Source organism: Urocitellus parryii, chromosome 3 (genome assembly GCF_045843805.1).
Source record: "Urocitellus parryii isolate mUroPar1 chromosome 3, mUroPar1.hap1, whole genome shotgun sequence".
Lineage (NCBI taxonomy): Eukaryota > Metazoa > Chordata > Mammalia > Rodentia > Sciuridae > Urocitellus > Urocitellus parryii.
The window spans coordinates 92466176-92488125 of NC_135533.1; the positions used below are offsets into that span (position 1 = coordinate 92466176).

Genomic DNA, 21950 nt, shown 5'->3' on the forward strand with positions numbered 1-21950 from the left:
ACACACAGAAAATGCTCAATAAAACTAATTACTAGGTCATTTAAATAGATACTATGCACCAGGTACTGTGTAACATGCTCTTGGTAACACACTAGCTTAACATGATGAGGAACAGGAAGGAATAAATGATCTACAATCTGATGCTACCTCTGATATTAACAAAGACTACAACCTTAAAGATTCACTTAATCTCTCAAGAATCTCTATTTTCTTATAGAAAATGAGACTGAACCAGATTTTCAAGATTCCCTTCAGTTCTAAAAGTCTATTAGTTCACAGATGCCACAAACAAATATTGTTTTTTTACAAAATGAGTAAGATACCAAACAGGACTTTTTAATTCTCATGTTCAAATGATGTAATAACTCACTGATTCAATAACCTTAACCAATATAGTGCCTAAAATATCACCTCTGTTTGTTGAAAGTAGTTTATCCAACTGTCTTATGTAAATTTAAAACATAATTTCATTTTATATAAATTACAGTTTTTTCACTTTTATAAAAGTTGGGTATAACATTGTTTTAACATCCTTTCAACTTTGGTGAAATTGTATTTTGCCTGTACTGCCTTCCAATTGACAGAAGTCTTGGTCCCAAGCACATAGGTCTCTTGCAAAACTAACAAAAGCTTTAAGATGTTAATTCAGGAGGAGGAGAAGGAAAAGGAGAGAACTGGGGAATGAAGTTGACCAAATTATGCTATGTGCATGTATGAATATATCACAATGCATTCCAATTTTATATATAACTATAATGCACTGAGTAAATTAAATGGAAGATCAACAGAGTAGAGGAAGGCAATAGGAGGAGGGAAGAGAGGAAGAAGGGAGTACTGGGATTGAAAATGGAGAAAACTACATTATATGCATTTATGAATGTTAAAATGAGTTCCACTCTTATGTATAACTATAATGCACTAAAATTTAAAGCAATAGGGATAGGAAGAGAAGAAGGGAGTACTGGGGATAAAAATGGAGAAAACTACAATATAGGCATTTATGAATGTCAAAATAAATTCCACTATTAAATATAACTATAATGCACTAATTTTTTTTAAAGTTAAAAAAAATTATGCTACTTCACACAAACTAGATATCAAATAAAGACTCCAATTATTTGGGACATAAACTTAGAAAGGCTTTTCTTGGCAAGATTTCTCACTAAAGGAACATCTTGATATAATATTCATTAATATAGTTAATAGAAGAAAAACCTAGTCATTCATCAGCATAGCCTAATTTCACTAGACCTAATGACTTCTGACCTTTTAGGTAATTCTTTCATGATTAGATTTTTAACACTTTTTTTTTTCTTTAAATCCCTCTGAAGGTTTTGAGCCACAAAATATTTAGGGTGACTCAATTTAACATTCCTTTGATATTCTTTAAATTTTTCTTAACACTCTGAAAAAAAATATACATACTAATGACATGAAGTCATAGCTTAGGAACCACTAGACAGGAAAGAACCTTCTGATTTAATTGACTTGTCTAACAAAAATCTGAAGCAATACAACTGTGTCTAAGACTACATACAAAACTTCATGCCAATGCCAATATTTGACCCTTGGTCATAATCTTGGTAGGAAGCATATAAAGAGTCTTGGGTGTTCAGATAAAGCATATTTCCATTTGATGTAAGCTAAATTCCGATAGCTGTTACTAGAATTTACCATGCTATATTATTAAGTAGAGCAACTAGAGAACCTAGTTTCATAAAGAAGCAGTTTACTAGCATGTATTGGAAGATATTTCAACTAGTTATCACTCCTGCCACTCATCCCTTCCTTAAAAGTTTTGGCTAGATTCTTGATAAAAAGTAAAGTATACTTATCCAAATCATAGCTACCTGCCTGAAGTTTAAAGCAAGCTTCCACTAATCCCAATCCTCTCACTCCAAATCTATTGTTTAAACTTCAATGGAAAAATCAAAAATAATTTAATAAAAAGATATCAGCATCAATGTCTTTAAAATTTGTAGAGACTGTTAAATTGAAAAGTTCAAATATTACAAAAATTTTCAAAACAATTTTAGGCAGATGGAAAAACAGAGAGATAAATAAACCAAGTCTGAAATAGGTAAAATAGGTAAGTACATTAAATACTTCTTCCCCTGTAGTCTGAATGTATGCCCAAATCCAGTGATTTAAAATAAAAATACATACAAAATCCTTGATCAATTACTATTTCAAGAAGATTTAAGGTATTTGCAAATTTAAACAATTTAACCTACCTTGGATAAATACGTTAGATACATTATTTTGTTGAAATTTCACTGGCCTGAAAATCTATATAATATAACCATTTCATAATTCTGTTTTCTGAGTATTTCAGTCATTAATTAAATCTGTGAAAATAGGCTCTATTAATGCCTGCCATTCAGTAAATTATAACCCACAGTAAATAGGATTCTAAAAACAAATTTTAAATGCCATATTACAATTATTCAAAAACCAATCTCAAAACCCACAGGTTACATCTCTTCTGTTTTCCATTTACATTTTGAGAGGCAAAGAAGAAGAATCAGAAAACTTCAATGTTTACTTCTCCTAAAACAACTCACAGAATTGCTGCTGGATGCCAACGCTTCCCAACTTTCTCTATTGGTACTGGATTTTGGAGAACTGGGAGGAGTCCGAGAAGTACAAACTAGATGAACCATATGATACTCATCTTGCTAAAATTAAAGAAGATTACATATTTAAAAGAGAGTCCTAGAAAATATAATTCAAAAAAGTTAGTACCTAACCTAAAATACTTAAAACTTACATTCCATTCTAGTCTAGCCAGTTATTAGTAATAAACTGTAGTCATTTGAAGGTAACTTTGCCATTTTAATATTTGAATTAATTATGTAATTCAAATATTGAATTCAATATTTTCCCTCCATGTTTGAAAAATAATGTAAGTGGGCTGGGGATGTGGCTCAAGCGGTAGCGCGTTTGCCTCGCATGCGTGCGGCCCGGGTTCGATCCTCAGCACCACATACCAACAAAGATGTTGTGTCCGCCGGGAACTAGAAAATAAATATTGAAAATTCTCTCCCTCTCTCACTCTCTCTTTAAAAAAAAAAAAGAAAAAAGAAAAAGAAAAATAATGTAAGTATGTGCTATATTAAAAAATTATTATTTTGCATTCTAAGCAGTCTTGAAGCAAACAATGCTGTAAAGTTGGGAGAGCAGAATCTATTATTTCAATATATAAAAGAAATAGCACCTTAATATCAGAACTGTTAAGAGTCACCATGAAGCTTAAGCCTACCAACTTTCAATAGTGAAATTATTTCAATTACTTAGAGTTAGTACCCATAAAAGAAACTCAAATAACTTCATCGTAGTTTCATTTGTCTTAATTTTAGCTGTTGTTGAAATGTGCCCAATTTTTAAGTCAAACATTTTTTATCTGGAACAATTATACGTATGTTTAAACTCTGTTCTATAAACATTCCATGTGTTTCCACAAACCTACAACTGAAGGAAAATATGCTAAACAATGATTAAGCATGGCATTTTAGCTTAGTTCATGCATATTTTACACTCAGACAAAGCTAGTGCAAGATGAGGAAAAAATAAAGGTCAAAGAAGAATGATGCATTAGCAATTTAAAAAGAAGAAGATGAAGAACAACAACAGAATGATGAAAAGAGGCGGAAAGAGAACAAGAGATTTTTAGTGGTAAGAAAGGGAAGCAAAATTACTAGAAACTAAGAACTGATTATCAAGTGCCTACCATGAACCCAGAATCATGCTTAATGATGAGATGAGCCCAAGAAAGATAAGCTCAGCCCCTTAAAAAGCCTCAAGACATTTGTTAAGAGATCAGACAAGTCCATTAGAGCATAGTTAGAGAAATATATAAAAGAGTCTCTTGCATAAAACCTGAGAAGCACAAACTCTAACTGATTTAGGAATTCAGGGGAAGAAGTTAATGGGATTAAAATGCTAAGAAAAGACATCACAGACAGTGTGTAACATAAAATATGCTTGAAGGTGCTACTAATTTACAATGTTCTCTCAGCTTCTGAGTATGAATATCAAAAAGTATTTAAGTATAGGTTGGGCGCTGTGGTGCATGCCTATTAATCCCAACAGCTCAGAAGGCTAAGGCAGGAGGATTTTGAGTTCAAAGCCAGCCTCAGCAAAAGCGAGGAGCTAAGCAACTCAATGAGACCCTGTTTCTAAATAAAATACAAAACAGGGCTGGGAACATAGTCAGTGGTTCAATGCCCCCGAGTTCAATCCTCGGTACCAAAAAAAAAAAAAAAAAAAGTATTCAAGTATAGAATATTTACCCTTAGAAACCTAGGTTCAAGTTTTCATACTAATCATAACTCAGTGTTCATTCACTTTGGGGGAACGTTTCTATAAAATATTTTATAACTAAACAAGTAAAGCTAATGGCAAAATTTAAAAATGGCTTTAACAAAACCAGTTCAATGGTCTACTCAAAATGTAAACATACTGCTCAAAAATGTTTGATCTAACAGTTCTTTCACTAAAGCAGTTTAATTTTTAAATCTTCTTCTCTAAAACTATTTCTGGCAGCAAAAGCCTTTAAAAAAAAAAAAACCTTTTTAAGTATTTCTTTAGTTGTAGGTAACACAATATCTTTATTTTATTTATTTATTTTTAGGGCTTCTCATGTGCTAGGCAAGTACTCTACCGCTGAGCCACAACCCCAGCCCAGCAAAAGCCTTTTAAAGAGTATTCATGTGTAGGTCCAAGCTATCCTTAAGATAAAATAGTAAGATATCTGCATTTCAAAGCAGACAGCAGAAATGCCTATAAACAGGAAAAAAAAAAAAACCAACAACAACCATGCAGACACAGAGGTTTTTTGGACTATTCAGCATGATGCTATAATGGAGTCATGTCATTATTCATTTGCCAAAACCCACAGAATGAATGTACACCAACAAGAGTGAATTCGAATGTAAACTATGGACTTTAAGTGATAATGTGTCAATATAGGTGCATTGATGATAACAAGTGTACTACTCTTGTGCAGGATGTTGGCACTGAGATGGGTTCAGCATGTGAAAGGAAATCTCTGTACCTTCCATTCAATTTTGCTATAAACCTAAAACTGCCCCCCAAAAAAATAAAGTCTACTGTAAAAAGAGAAAAGAGAATCTGCCACAAAATTCCACTATTTTTGAGGGGGCAAATATTAAACCACTTGAGCTATTTGAAACTACATAATGAAAATGACTGTACCAAATCACACTGGCAAAGCTAAAATGTCAACTAAGCAGAAAAAACAACCGAATACATAAACATCACAATAAACATCAGAATAAAATGCAGATCTTCTAAATCAGATCAGGTCTATCCACAACAATATTAAGAATTATTCAAAGATCAAAAAATATATATAAAGCTATTCAACTCTGCTATAATCACAAAAAGTAAAATTTCAAAGTATAAATCCTACAAATAAGTATGAGCTAAAAGCTGCCATTAAAATAACTAGTATTCAAGCTCATTGTCAAAAAGATACACTGAAATAAATATATTTTAGTGATGAGGATTAGCATTCAGAGCTTAATGATGGGAACAAAAGTAGAACTTCATTCTACTTCCTATCCTGAAATGAAACTTCCAACCCAAACAATCTGTATTAAACTGTCATGCAGTGAGGTTTAAAGGGTATTAGAGGAAAAATTGGTACTAGTCTTTCACTACCTACTGAGCACTCTATTCCTATACCACTTATATAAGTCATTAGTGTTTTCTTCCAAAAGATGACAAATAACAACACAAATATATAATCCTTCCTCAAATTTAGCTATCAGATGAAAATATAACACTGTTACTCAAACTAATCTGAACTATCACACTGTTTACTTTCTAATTTATTTTACCTGTTAGGCTAAACCATAGGGGTTGATTTAAATAAAAACCGAACTAGTTGGATAAAACTGCAGAAACATCTCTCACAAAATGAATATATTTGGTTTCAAAAAGTGGAAGAAAAGCTTACTTTTCTGAGAATGTCTTTCAGCTGCAGATGATCAGGAAGCAGTCTGCCAGAATAAACCAATCTCTGATCCTTCGTCAACTATAGGATAAAGAAAATAAATCACTTTACTAATTATACAAATTTTAAGTTGGGAAAAATATGACTAAATATAGGCAATATAAAACCCCCTTTAGGGATAATTCAGCAAAAAAACTGACATAATTAATAATTTGTTTTTCTAATTCCTACTTAAGATAATTAAAGTGCTCAGCAACTGGAAGCAAACCTATAATAAAATAATACAAATAATTATCATATTTTTAAATTGTGGCCAAAGAAAGGAAAAATTGGGAATCTGCCTTTTCAACTATAATGCATGTATGACTATCATTAAAAACCTCCAATATTACATAAATGAGAAAAATGTTTGGCCTATTAACAGTAGGCCAGGTATGGTGATGCACACCTATAATCTCAGAGACTCTAGGAGATGAGGCAGAGGATCACAAGTTCATGGTCAGCCTGGACAACTTAGTAAGACACTGTCTCAAAAAATTAAAAGGGCTGGGAATGTGGCTTAGTGGCAAGGTGCCCCTGGGTGCCATTCCCAGCACATACACAAGAATATTTAAGTAGTCAATAGCAGGATAAAATTTCAAGGTCACCAGAATTATTTTGCATTGTTTTATCAGTGCTTTTAATCTAAAATATATACAGGGCTGGGGATGTGGCTCAAGCGGTAGCGCGCTCGCCTGGCATGCGTGCGACCCGGGTTCGATCCTCAGCACCACATACCAACAAAGATGTTGTGTCCGCCGAGAACTAAAAAATAAATATTAAAAAAAAATAAAATAAAATAAATAAAATATATACATAAGACTTATTTTCTTCTTTACTAACATAATGCAGAACAATTTATTGGTTTTAATTCAAGAGCCACTTGAATTTAATTACAATTTGGGTAACTATTCTAGTTTTTATTATCTCTGACACCGTGCACAAATTGCTTTATACATTTTCAGAATCACAAGACTTGAAAAAATTTAACACAAATATTTGGAGATTCAGTTGCCATCTCTATATGCAACCAGGATACAAAATATATACTGGTTAGCTCTGTCATATTTTATTCTTAATGATAAATCTGCTAATATCTATACTGCTTGCATACTTAACATTAAAGCATCTTCATTAGATTTATTTGCCTTGAACATTCACCTGCAAATAAGCCTATTAAAACAATATCAGCTATATCAACTGTTAAATCCAAAAATCAAAATCTATAACAATTTTTAAACAGACTATACGTTCAACATGGCTACTATAAAAGACTATATGAGTAGTTACTATATATATAGTTATATATACTATAAACAGACATAACAGAAATTATCCTACTGACTAAGATCTGAGGTTCAGGTATCCTTATACCCCAAAGATGAAGGGAAAGGCACTTTTTGCCAAGATACTTAACTGTTAAGTACAGTTTCTCCTTTAAGTAGCCATTTCTAAAATAGATAAATAGACACTCCATATGAAAACAACCAAATACAACATAAGAGGTTTTTTGGATAAATATCACAAGTCTCCAAAGTTCTTACTAATTCACATAAAGTCTGAGTGGGGTACCACAATGTTGTGAAATATGTATTTGGTCTTCATCCTATTTCCTTCCAATACAGCTCCTAAAATCCCTAGACTCTGCAATGATAAGTGTATCTCTTGCATGCTAAGGAATGACTGGAGGCTAGGGGTCCCTAAAGAGCTCATGTAATTAAAGAGTTAAAACTTTCAGTCTCATCCTCCAAATTCCAAAAAGAGAGGCCAAATTTTGAATTTGAATTAACAAACCAATGGTCAATGATTTAATCAATCATGCCTATGTAGGAAAGCATCCATAAAAGACTAAGTTCTGAGAAATTCCTCAGCAGAATATGTTAGTAGTAGCAGAAGTTCCACTAGAAAGTGGTATGTCAGAAAGGACACAGAAGCTCTAACACGGCTTCTCCATATCTCCCCATATGTATCTCTTCCATCTGGTCGTTCATCTGATCCTTTGTAATATCCTTTAGAGTATATAAGTAAACATAAGTCAATGTTTCTCTTGGGTTCTGTGACCTGCTCTAGAAAATTAACCAAACCAAAAAGGGAGTCTAAAGAAATCTCATTTATAGCAGGTTGGTCAGAAATACAAATTGTTCTCATACTAAGACTCTATAGTGGGGAGAAGGACTGAGCCCATCTCCAGATAGTGTCAGAACTCAACTGAATTAGAGGACACCAGGCTACTGTCTCCTGGAGAATTATCTGCAGAGTTGCTTGCTTGCTGGTAGGGAGAAATTCTCACATTTTTTTCAGCCGAGGTCACAGAAGTATCTGTATTGTGGATGGTAGGAGAAACTGAATTTATTTTTTTGTTTTTCCCCCATACCCTTACCATCAGTGAAGTGTAAATTACATATAAGTAACTTAAAAGCTAAGTAGATAATGAATGATGTAAACTCCTGGCAAAAATGAATTATCTAATTCTTTATAAATTTCTATAACATGATTATTGAATGACAGCCAAGTCACAGACCTAACCAACTTCATTTTATCCCTTTCTAATTCCATTTACCTCTTTTAATTTGTTTTCCTTCTGAGCCACATTTTTTATTTAAAAAAATTTTAGTTGTAAATGGACACAATAACTTTATTTTATTTGTTTTTATATATGGTGCTGAGGATCGAACCCAGTGCCTCACATGTGCTAGGCAAGCACTCCACCACTGAGCTACAACTCCAGCCCCCAGAGCCTCTTTCTTCTGCAGATATCTTAGATTCCAGGACCAGAGGTCTGATTGATAAGTATCTCTATGATAGGGAAATAAAATTGTCCCCAAGCAATGGCAAGCCTCCCAGAACAGATCATCCCATGATAAGACTGCCCCTCTAAGCAGGAACAATTATCCCATGACAGAAACACCCTATTCCTATGAGGCATTTCATCCCCATGACAGAAGCACCCCATGACTGAAGGAAGGCTTCCCACCTACACAGAAGGAATCATCTCACCTAGGAATTAAATTGTCCCCCTTCAGGTGATGATAGCCTTCCCAGAGTTTCACAGAACTAGTTCTGAAATAATGATCAACCAGACCACGGCCTTACCAAGATGGCCTGCCAGCTATGCAAACACCCCACCCACCTAAGTCCCCAACTTTTTCTTTTATTATAAAACCTCACATTTTCTGTCAGCCCCTGAAAGAATTGTTGAAAGATTGTTGATCAATGAATTCCTAATCTAATCTTCCCTGTGTGGTCACACTGATTAAAGCTGTTAGTGCCCTTTACCACTGTTCATCTCTTTGATTGGCATATTGGGACAGGTAGCCACGATTGGTCTATTGAGATCCCCAGAGCCAGGGCCTGCACCCTAGAACTCCAGAAATTACACTGGAACTTAAAGAAGTTATCAACAGATACTTCTATGTCATATCATTATTCTGCATAAAGGACACCTGTCTTTTTTTATGAGTTTTTGTACCTTACTATAAAAATTCTCAAACATACACAAAGTGGAGGAAATAAAATGAACCCCCAGGTAGCATCTTCAAAACTCACAGAATACTCAGCTTCAACCACTACAAACATTCTTCTATTCTTCTATTCTTATTTTATCTATTCCATTTCCCCTTTCTCTCTCCTCCACCCAAAGTATTTTAAAGCAAACAACACATATCATCTCTTTCTACCTGTAAAGATTTAGTATCTGTAACCCATTTTCTTAAAATAACTACAATGTTACCACATTCAACAACAACAACAAATCCTTATTATGTAATACAATACAGCTCAATCTTTCCCACCTACTCAAAAATATTTTTTAGAGATGGTTTATCTGAATCAGAATTCAAACGAGGTTCACACACAGGTTTGGATTGTTATAATTTCTTTTAATTTTTTAACAGTTCTATTTCCTTTTCATTTTTCCCATGTTATTTGTTGAAGGAATCATGAAATCTGTCTTAGTGAATTTCCCAATCTGTTCTGGCTGACTATATCCTCCTGATACACTGTGGTGGTTAGCTGTACAGGGTTGATTATATTCAGATTCCTTTTTCTTGGACAAGAGTACTTTATATAACAGTGCTATGTGCTTCCTGCATTACATCATTATCAGCACATTTGGATTAGATGATCTACTTTTAATAAAGCTGTGATCAATCAGTTCAGATACTGTCAGCCTAATCCATCCCTTATAAAGATCCCATTAACCTTATTGATTACCTACATTCACTTGCCTATTATTTCTATTATTTCATTAGGGTAGAGAACTGTTTTTTTTAAACCCTATAAGTCCTTCTGTATTTATTAGATACAATTCTTCTGAAAGAACTTTACCTATAAACTATTCAGTTACCCAATCCATATAAGCAGCAAAGATGTACAAAGGATTCTTTCCCTTTATCACTTTTCAAGGTGACTGTGCAAACCACCTCTACAGTGACCAATGAGCTTTTTTTTTTTTTAGTATCATTATAAGCTTGCAGAATTGTATGTTTTTCAATATAAAGATATCTCCCCCCCCCCCTTTTATACTCAACTTGTTCCATCTTTGGCCAGAAGATTCTTCAAGTTGGTTCTAGTATGGCATGACCTGAGTCTATTCTAATAGCTTCCTTTTTTCAGATACAAAATCCTAGGTTCATCCTCTGTACTTACAGACCTGGAATCAGTCATTGCTCCAGGAGCTTTGATTCCTTTTAACAGGAAATGATATCTGAAGACCAAAATCTGAGAGATAACAAGTGCTTATTTTTACTTGTCATCACTTCTGGGATTCTTCAATGAGCAAAGCTAAAAAAGTATTTTTTAGAAAGAGAAACTTAAATCCTGAGTTCATATTTTTATTTTCCATTTAAATTAAACATTTTTTCTTATTTTATCTTCTTGAAAATCTTGCTTGCTAATGACATTAAAAAATGTGCCATTGGCAAATGTACTTGTTTTCTCCTACCATATATAAGCCCACAATAAAGGATTGGTTACTGTCAGTATTATATGAAATCTAAGATTTCTTGTAGCATTTTTCTATCCTTCAGATATATGCCACTAGAAATATGCAACCAAAATATTGCATTTCAAAGTAAGTTGAAATAATTCTTCTCACTGCTTTGACCATCATCATATTGTTAAGTTCTTAAATTACTTCTTAGGAATGATTTTCTATTTAATTGGGTTTTTTAAAAAAATTGTATATGACATACATGGGAATAACGTTAAAACTTTAGAAAAAGGTACAGAGAAATTTAATTTGTCCCCTATACCCCTTATAATTTTAGATTACTTTCCATTATTTCTTTTTAACGATATAACAAACCTGGACACACATTCTTCTATTTCTCCTCCTTTCTTACATAAAAGGTTGTACACTATACTTAACTTCCATGTTAAAAATACTCTCAACACCAAAGAAGAATAAAACAGAATTCCAGACCCTCTCTTGATGCCACTTTCCTTCCAACTATTGTTCTATTTCTTTCCTTTCCTTTCATGCAAAACTCCTTGTATATATTATATATATTTAGTTGTATATATTTACTATTTCTTACTATCCTCCTCTCCTTTTCTCCTCATCTATAAAGTGAGGACAATAATAATATCTAACTCACAGAATTAAATTTTCATTAACAATAAAATGCACATCAACCTCTTAGAGCACAATGCCTAGTGAGCATTCAATGAACATTAGGTACTAAGTTCTAGTATATGCATTTTGCAGTTTTATCAATATCCAATGTGATTATGTGAAAGTATTGAAAAGTTATGTGTAACATCAGACTGCATATGTTCATTATGCCTAAGAACATGATTAAGACACCACAAAAATAGGTTTAAAACTACAACAGTTATCTTTTATTAATTAAAAAGGACAGTTCCAATCAATATTAGAACAACTTCCAAGTCTCATATTAAAATGACATTTGTGGGCTGGGGATGTGGCTCAAGTGGTAACGCACTCGCCTGGCATGCACGGGGCACTGGGTTCGATCCTCAGTACCACATAAAAATAAAGATGTTGTGTCCACTGAAAATTGAAAAATAAATATTAAAAAATTCTCTCTCTCTTTAAAAAAATAAAATGACATTTGTAAATAACAAAAGGAAGTCTTAATTCATTTTATCTTCTCTACACAGAGAAAAACTTTAAAGTTTATTAAAAGAAATTCATGTCCAAAACATGAGTCAGTTTGCTTCAGATTTTTATTGAAAAATGCAGTTTACCAACTACTTGTAAATGTAAATGATCTATATATTATCTGCTTTCTATATGGATAATCTCCATTTTCCTATTAAGCTACCATTCATAAGATGCTTTATCAAAAGTGTCATTTCCAAATAAGAAACAAAAATGCTAGAAAAATTTATATTTGTAATCACTGGATAAAAATACATATATTAAGTATACTGGCTATCTAATTTTAAAAGTTTACTTTCATAATTCACTAGTAGATAGGTTTTAGACCAATTGGTTCCAGAAACAAAAACTCAGAGACTTTACAGACACCAAAAGCCCAAGCTTGAAAAATCTACAATTGCCGGACACAGTAGCACAGGTCTATAATATGAACAGCTTGGGAGGCTGAAGCAAGAGGATCACAAGTTCAAGGCCAGCCTCAGCAATTAAAGAGCTGTGGATGTTGTTCAGTGGTTAAGCATACCTGAGTTCAATCCCTGGTACAAAAAAAAAAAAAAAATCTACAATCCAGTTAAACATACTTAGGAAGATTATTTAGCTAAAAACATAGAATCTCTTGATAGCTATAAAGTGATCATCCAGACTATCAAAGATTTTGAGTACTCCTAGTTTGAAAACTGTGGGTCCCAGTTTTAAAACATATACAAACAATTAAATTTTAGGAGCTAACACAAATCTTATTTGACCCAAAATATAGTTGACTGAATTAGTATTACTAGTACCCAGAGAAAGAGTGGTAATCCCTTATCCCCAAATTCTTCTTAAAGCCTATACCTACTGAACAGAAAGGCTGGGCAATGGCTAGGTCCCAGGACAAGGGAAAGACTCAATAGCACCCCGCAAAAGATCCTGACATTTGCAAGAAGAAAAGACACCCCAGCTTTCCCCACTGGCACCTCTGGAAGAAGGATCAAGGCACAGAAAAAACATTATGAAGCATTTATATACTTCTTCAAATGACTCTTCTTTGCCCTTACAGAGTCCTTCGCTAAAGTCTCCATCCAATTCTAAAAGCTAGATTTCTTCATATGAAGCATTTATACACTTCTTCAAATGACTCTTCTTTGCCCTTACAGAGTCCTTCGCTAAAGTCTCCATCCAATTCTAAAAGCTAGATTTCTTCATATGTTTTACAAATTTGTCTCTCTATCCAAGTCCTCTCTCTCCCTCTCAGACCCAAACTCATATCCAACTGCAACAACACATGACACCTTCAGATGTCTTAACAGGCAACCCAAAGCCAAAACATCTACAATGGATCTCAATTCTCAAAACTTTCCTCGTTTCTTCCCTATCCTAAAACAACTTGCCATCAGTTGTTTAAGCAGAATACCTAAGCATAATTCTCCATTCTTCTTTCTTTTATCTTGCCTCCCATATCTGGCTGGAAGTAAATCCTACAGATCATATCTACAAGTCCTTCACAGATATATCTACATTCTTCCATCACCATCTCCTAATCTAAAACATTATTACTTACTTACCCTGAGCTTCTGCAATAGCTTCTTAATTGATTTCCTTGCCTCCATTCTAAAGTCAGTAGTTGGTGTGATCTTTTTTTTTTTTTTTTTTTTTTTTTTTTTAGATAGAGTGAGAGAGGAGGGAGGGAGAGAGGAGGGAGGGAGGGAGGGAGGGAGGGAGGGAGGGAGGGGGAGGGAGGGAGAGAGAGAGAGAGAGAGAGAGAGAGAATTTTTTAATATTTATTTTTTAGTTATCGGCGGACACAACAACTTTGTTTGTATGTGGTGCTGAGGATCGACCCCGGGCCGCACGCATGCCAGGCGAGCACGCTACCGCTTGAGCCACATCCCCAGCCCCTTGGTGTGATCTTTTAAGAACAAAAATCATTCCTGTCACTCTCTGATGGATCACCACTATACTGAATTTAATTCTAATTTCCTAACTATGGCCAGACCTGGCTTCTGTCTCTCTCCAACCTCTTATGATAGTATTCTTTCCTCCTTACTAGAGAAGAAAACTGGCATTCACTTAGATCCCCAAGTTCTTTCCCAACTCACACACCCTTCCTGCACTACTCTCTTCTAGCTCCTATATAACTGGGTCTTAATCATCTTTTAGATGTTAGCTTTAACAATGTCCTCAACCAGGTCTCCCTGACTTACAAACTTAGTACAGTACTTATTCCCTTTTGCACACTCTGCTTATTTCCTTTATAACAAATCACATTCTGTAATTGCGCTCACATATGTACCCCTAAGTGGAACATAAATGTCAAGAACAAAAAGGTCCCTATCCCTTTTACTGAAAATAGTAAAAACCATTATGTTTGTACCTTGAGAGAGCAAATTTTATAGTATGTAAATTATAACTCAGTAAGAAAAATATTGTTAATCTCATCTGCATATTCAAATGCCTTCAGATTATCTGAAGTTATAAAAGGAAAAGAAATTCTTTCATTTTACTATGACTGAAAACAGAAAAAAATAAGTTCTTTATGTGCCTAAATTAGGCAATAAATTAGACTTGAAAATTTTTCTGTCACTAAAAATATTGCCTCTTCAGTTTAATTAAATGTAAATATCAGGTAAAATACATGTCAGACATAACAAATGACAGTTAACTGAACTTTCAACCAGTTATTTTGTTATTATAAGCTATAGCATTAAGCAAGGTACAGATTTTGAGATCTCAATCAAAATTAAATCTAACTTTAAATTATATTGTTATATGGTGTGCATGTACAAATATGTAACAACAAATCACATCAAAATGTATAACTAATGCACCCACCAATAAAAATGTGGAAAAGTTTTTCAATTCAACTTGCAAAACTGATATGACTTTATTTCTACAAACTTTCTTATAACACTTTTTCCTTGATTGAAAAATCTCTTTCTTACCAATGGTACAGAATAGAGGATACAGAGACTAACTCACAAAATTACAATTATCTTATATTAGACAAAGGTGCCAAAAACATGCACTGGAGGAAAGACAGCATCTTCAACAAATGGTGCTGGGAAAACTGGAAATCCATATGCAACAAAATGAAATTAAACTCCTATCTCTCACCATGCACAGAACTTAACTCAAAATGGATCAAGGACCTAGGAATTAAACCAATGACTCTTCATCTAATAGAAGAAAAAGTAGGCCCTAATCTTCAACATGTGGGATTAGGCCCCAACTTCCTTAATAAGATTCTTACAATGCAAGAATTAAAACCAAGAATCAATAAATGGGATGGAATCAACTAAAAAATTTCTTCTCAGCAAAAGAAACAATCTGTGAGCCTACATCGTGGGAGCAAACTTTTACCCCTTACACATCAGATAAAGCACTAATCTCTAGGGTAAATAAAGAACTCAAAAAGCTAAGCACTGAAAAACAAATAACCCAATTAACAAATGGGCCAAGGACCTGAAGAGACACTTCTCAGAAGAGGATATACAATCAATCAACAAATATATCAAAAAATACTCATCATCTCTAGCAATCAGAGAAATGCAAATCAAAACTACTCTAAGATATATCATCTCACTCCAGTCAGAATGGCAGCTATTATGAAGACAAACAACAATAAGTGTTGGCAAGGATATGGGGGAAAAGGTACACTCATACATTGCTGGTGGGACTGCAAATTTGGTGCAGCCAATTTGAAAAACAATATGGAGATTCCTTGGAAATATGGGAATGGAACTACCATTTGACCCAGCTATTCCTCTCCTCGGACTATACCCAAAGGACTTAAAAACAGCATACTACAGGGACACAGCCACATCAATGTTTATCGCAGAATTCACAATAGCTAAACTGTGGAGCCAACCTAGATGTCCTTTGAATGGATGAAAAAATGTGGCATATATACACATCAGAATTTTACTCAGCATTAAAAAAGAACAAAATCATGGCATTTGCAGGTAAATGGATGGCCTTGGAGAAGATAATGCTAAGTGAAGCCAGCCAATCCCCAAAAAACAAATGCTGAATGTTTTCTCTGATATAAGGAGGTTGACTCATAGTGGGATAGGGAGGGAGAGCATGGGAGGAATATGAATTCTAGATAGGGAAGAGGGGTGGGAGGGAAAGAGAGGGGGCAGGAGATTAGCAAGGATGGTGGAATGTGATGGACATAATTATACAAAGTACATGTATGAAGACCTGAATTGAGTATCAACATGTTTTATATACAAAGATACGAAAAATTGTGGTATGTATGTGTATTAAGAATTGTAATGCAAAAAATTAGCAACAAAGTACATGTATAAAGGCATAAATTGACGTGGTGAACATACTTTATATAGAGAGATATGAAAAATTGTGCCCTATATGTGTAATAAGAATTGTAATGCTCTCCACTGCTGTTGTGTATTTTAAAAATAAATAAATAAAAAGAAATAAAGAAAATGCTATCCATAAATTTAATGAACCACTCATGAAAAAAAAAATCCTTTTCTTTATTAGTTTGCATAAGTGATGCTGGCTGTTATAATAAACCCCAAGATCTCAGTAGCTTAACATGATAAAGATCATTTTTCTCTGAATTAAAAAAATATATATATATGGGCATACCTTTTATAAGAATCCAGGAAACTCAGGATTAGCAAATCAAAAAGTACTAACTAAATTTTCAATTAAAAGATTCTACTGATAAAACTACTGGCTCCACAAAGTAACATAATTAAAACTTTTTCTGTTAACACCACCACTATTCTTCCCAGCACTCACTCCTATAACAAATAGCAACTCCTATTAGATACACACCTTTTATCACATCCACTATCCTACCTTAGACAAAACCTGGTCATATATGGTAGAGCAGAGTCAGCCAAACAAGATCAAGATGGAAACATCCTAATGGTACTCTGAGTAGCCCAGACACAGAAATGTTCCATTCAAAATAAATGACTGCTTAACCTTAATAAACAGTGGGTCAAAAAAGTTCTAGTACTCACCTAACAGATATTGCAAAATAACAAAGCAAGGAAAGCTCACCTACTCGTATATTATTCAAAAATAAGTCCAAATATGAATATTTTTTCTTTTTGAAACATTTACATAACTATACCATTAATATATATACTTACATATTAATAGATATACTAATGTCTAACTAGACATCAAAAACAAATGAAGGAGCTGGGGTTGTGGCTCAGTGGCGAGCACCTGCCTCGCATATGTGAAGCACTGGGTTTGATCCTCAGCACCACATAAAAATAAATAAAAAATAAAGTACATCAACAATTAAAAAATATTTTTAAAAAAAATGAAAATAATGAATCCCACTATTATTTATAATTATAATGCATCAATACAAAATTTTTTAAATTTTAAAATATTATCCAACTCAAATACACTTAATACAAAAATCTGAGAGCTGAGTTTACAAAACAAACAATATTTTTATATTTCAAAAAATTCACAGTATTAGAAGATTAAATTTTTTATGTGAAAGATTAAATGTATGTCATAATTATGTATGCCTTAAAAATCACATTCCTACTACATTTGACTTTAGTATAATCAAATTCCACCTGGAAATTTTTTTTAATATTTTTTTGTTTTGTTTTAGGTGGACACAATATCTTTATTTTTTTTATGTGGTGCTAAGAATCAAACCCAGTGCCTCACGCATGCTAGGGGAGTGCGCTACCACTTGAGCCACATCCCCAGCCCATCCACCTGGAAATTTTAAAATCTTAATTTTTAAAATTTAAAATATCTAGTCTGTACTCGATCAGTAAGAGTAATCTTTACCTAACAAAATAATTTAAATAACTAAAATTCAAATCCTTTGAAAGTAATAACTTTTAACATTTCAGTATTTACATATAGTTCAGTCAAAAGTGTCAAACAGCTTTAAAGCACTAAGTACAAGGAAATGCACAAAATTTCTGTGGAAAATAAATTGTGTGAATTTGTACTGGAATACATCTCCCTTCCATTTACAATTAAATTCACCCAATCTAAAGCCCCAGGAAATTCAGAAACACTATGAATGCAAGCATGGTTACCCAAACAGCCTTGCCCAGTCGTTGCAGCAACAAATGGTACAAGACTAAACAAAATATTCTGAGCCAGGTGCAGTGGCACATATCTATAATGCCAGAAGCTCAGGAGGCTGAGGCAGGAAGATCATGAGTTCAAAGCCAGTCTCAACAATGGTGAGCGGCTAAGCAACTCTAGGGCTGGGGATGTGGCTCAGTGGTCTAGTGCCCCTGAGTTCAATCCCCAGTACCCACCCCCACCCCACAAAAAAGAGTAATATTCTAGAGTTCCAAAGGGATATTTCCTGCTTAGCAGTTTCCATTCACTGGCCATTCACATATCAGATGTATGTACAATAGAGAATACCCAAACATAGAAACTATGAAAAGATAGGCCACAACAATGTAGTTTGCAGAGTTAAGACTATATTCCCACAGCTTCCCTATAAATTTATCAGGATAAACATAAATAACTACATACTAGACTGCTAAGTGTTAGCATAATAGCAAGGCTACGTTACTCATTCAACACAGCCATTAGACAACAAACCATCCAAATCTGCCTTTTTTATAGTGGAATTGGTTCTTTTTAGTTTACAGATATAACTGACATGGCCAAGACCCTAAATGCCTTTCTTCATCTACTCTACAGTCCTCATATCTAATGTGAATAAAATGGTTCAGGGCCTAGGTCAAACCAATCTGGACTCAAATTCCAATTCTATTGAGAGTTCTATGACCTTAGGCAAAAAAAATCACCAAACTTAAGTTTTCTCATCTATAAATCTTATGCCATAAGGTGTCTATAAGAAATAAATGTGATGAAGCATAGCAAGTAGAATTACACAATAGTAACTATTTAGCAAATGGTAGTCTAAAAATCAGAGCAGCTGAAAAAAAGGATAATAGACAATAAAAGGATTATAGACAAATCAGTAGGATGTAAAGAAGGGAAACTTAAACTACAAATTCTTAAAAAATCTTTTTTAAAAAAGCATTAATGCACGATTAAAACAAACATTACCTTCCGAGTCCTTCTATTTTTCCAAAAAGATATTAGAAAAAGGCTTTAAATGACTGAAATTTTAGTCAGCAGTCATTAAAGTTTTCAACTTAAGTCTATTTCTCATCATCCTTCACATTCAATTTGATAGCACTTTTGTTCACAAATGGTTTTAAAAATTTGAACTATATTGCGGTGACATTTATAAGACAACAGTCTTATATCTATGTGTATGGATTATTATAGCCCCTTGAAATCAAGAGTTCTGAAGTAGTTACGCTGACCGATATTTAAAATTACTTATGTAAGGTAATAGGGAATTATAAAAATAACAGATACAAATTTCAAATGATATATAATACAAGCTACTTCCTCTGAAAATGAATGGAAGACTTCCTTCTGGATTGTAGGCACTTTGGTTATGGAATGTTATTATAGACCCAGAATATATTCTCAGAATAGAACCTATATGCCTGTTCTAGTCTTGCTTTAATTCTAACAGAATCTCAGAATAAAAGAAAAATTTGAAAAAGTAGCACAGACCAGATCGGTTCATCAGCAAAGCTAAAAGACCTAAATATTCAAAGTCACTGCTTTAGTGTAACAGCAAGAACAGCAAAGACAGAGGGAATGTACCCAGAGAGGAGACAATCAAGAAGCACTTTGATCACAGAACTGGAAAATGGGAAACAGGGAATGCAAGCGCAAAAAAAGGTTTTGCCTTTAACACTGAGTTTAAGGTGAGTCAGGTCCATCTTAGTTACAGTTTGCCTATAAAAACAGATAGTAAAAAGAGATAAAGAAAAAAGTAAATAATTGAACTTAGAAATTTGTATTTTTTAAGTTTTCTTAGTCCATTCTAACTGAACAACATTAAGTTCAACCATTTAGGTATCTACTTCTCTGATTATTAAGTCTAAACTCAGATCAAGGTCCCAAACTCAAGTGAAAGTGGCCTTTCTTGACAAGTATCTTCACCATCTAGTAGCAATTACCTAAATTTCAGATTTCACACTACAGTCCAATTTCAGGACCTAAAAAAACTAAAGTCATCAAGTTAAAAAAAAAAAGTCATATTAGAATAGGATCCACAACTAACTATTCATACTCTCATCAATATGAACTGATACACTTTCCAGTTCCTAACTAAAGCTTAAACCAATTATCAATACCATTCAAAGTTAACTAAACTGCAAAAGAGCTCAATTCCACACCTGAAGATTTTAATGATTTGGAAATATTTTCATAAATATGGCAACTTCCTGAATTCTTACCTAGAAAGTACCTTCCCCTCCATAGCCCACTAAAGATCTATCATCTTTTTACTAAGGACTGTATTACTATGTGATAAAGTAATAGAAAGCATCTAGTCATCAATTCAACATTAACTATGAAAGAATACTTAAAAAAGGAAATTATTAGACTCTGACTTCTCTCCTTCCTTAAAACTGCTATCAACTCTTTAAGAAAAATATAAATGTCCCTGTGAACCCTGTGAACAGCTACATTCTCTTAACACCTCCAACACAAAAGCTAACCATTCCCTTCCTGTGCTCCTACAACACATTACACCCCTCCTATATAACACTAATCACCATAGTGGTATAGTTACTTATTTATATGTCTGTATCCCCCACTAGACCTGAGCTTCATAAGAACAAAGGACAGTCATGATCATCTTCACACTGTATAGATATTTGAATGCCAAGTCAATAAAATCCTAGTTAAATAAATAAATGAAGCTCAAGAAATGTGTTTTTGAGGAGCAGGGTACATGTATGGTAAGTTTACAGGGGGAGGGGGAGTTGAATTTTAAATATTCATGTGGAGATTAAATATTCACCTATGATTAAGTCAAATCAATATCTGACCATACAGCATGTAAACATGTGACCTATCCTTACAGGAATCCTAAAAAAGACAACTTCAAATCTCTATTCTTCCTCCTTCCCCAGCAGATTCCATTTACTTTCCCAGAAGCCACTGCCACAGGAACCAAGGCCCATCAGATCCAAATAGAGTGGTATCAACCAAAGCCATCAACTTTTCTCCTTCTTACTGGGGGAACTCCTACTCCTACAAGGCACTGGAACCCCTGCTTCCAAGTCCACCTACCTCCACCAGGCAGATATTAAGGAAGAGGCATAAGAAATGATCTCTTAAAAACCAAACAGCAGGGCTGAGGCTGTGGCTCAGTGGTAGAGCGCTTGCCTAGCATGGGTGAGGCACTGGGTTCGATTCTCAGCACCACATATAAATAATTGAATAAAATAAAGGTCCATAGATATAAAAATATTTAAAAAAAAAGAAAAACAGCAGCCAAGAGTGGTGGCACATGCCTGTAGTCCCAGCTTCTTGGGGGCTGAAGTGGGAGGACTTCTTGAGCCCACAAATTGCATACCAGCCTGGGCAACACAGCAAGACCCTATCTAAATAAATAAATAAAATTTAAAAACCACAAAGAGCACTTGAAAATCTGTCACTGTGGGTGGACATAAAAAACATAATTTCTGCTACACTATTGCTTAATTGAGAAAATAACATCAAAAACTAAATTTTTAGGACCTCAAGTTCCACGTTGACGACTACCATAGCTATGGGATACCACTGAACTGTTGATCTGCTCAACGACTGTGATACTTCAAATTAATCTCTAATGATCATAACATAATCCTGCCAAATATAATAACCATACAGTTTTTAGTGAAATTTGTAATAGTAAACACATGCACCCCTGTCCAAATCTCATTAACCTGGAAATGACAGTCTATTACTTGATATTACAATCTACTTGGA

General features: G+C 33.9%; 1 protein-coding gene across 1 annotated transcript in view; it reads right to left on the bottom strand.

Annotated features, from left to right (window-relative positions):
• The window catches only part of Herpud2 (HERPUD family member 2), a 43883-nt gene that overhangs the window by 19179 nt on the left and 2754 nt on the right, over positions 1–21950 (bottom strand). The window contains exons 3-4 of the mRNA XM_026387633.2: positions 5984–6061; positions 2565–2678 (exon numbers count right to left, since the gene is read on the bottom strand). Coding sequence (XP_026243418.2) covers positions 2565–2678; positions 5984–6061 — 192 coding nt within the window. The remainder of the gene's footprint in view (positions 1–2564; positions 2679–5983; positions 6062–21950) is intronic.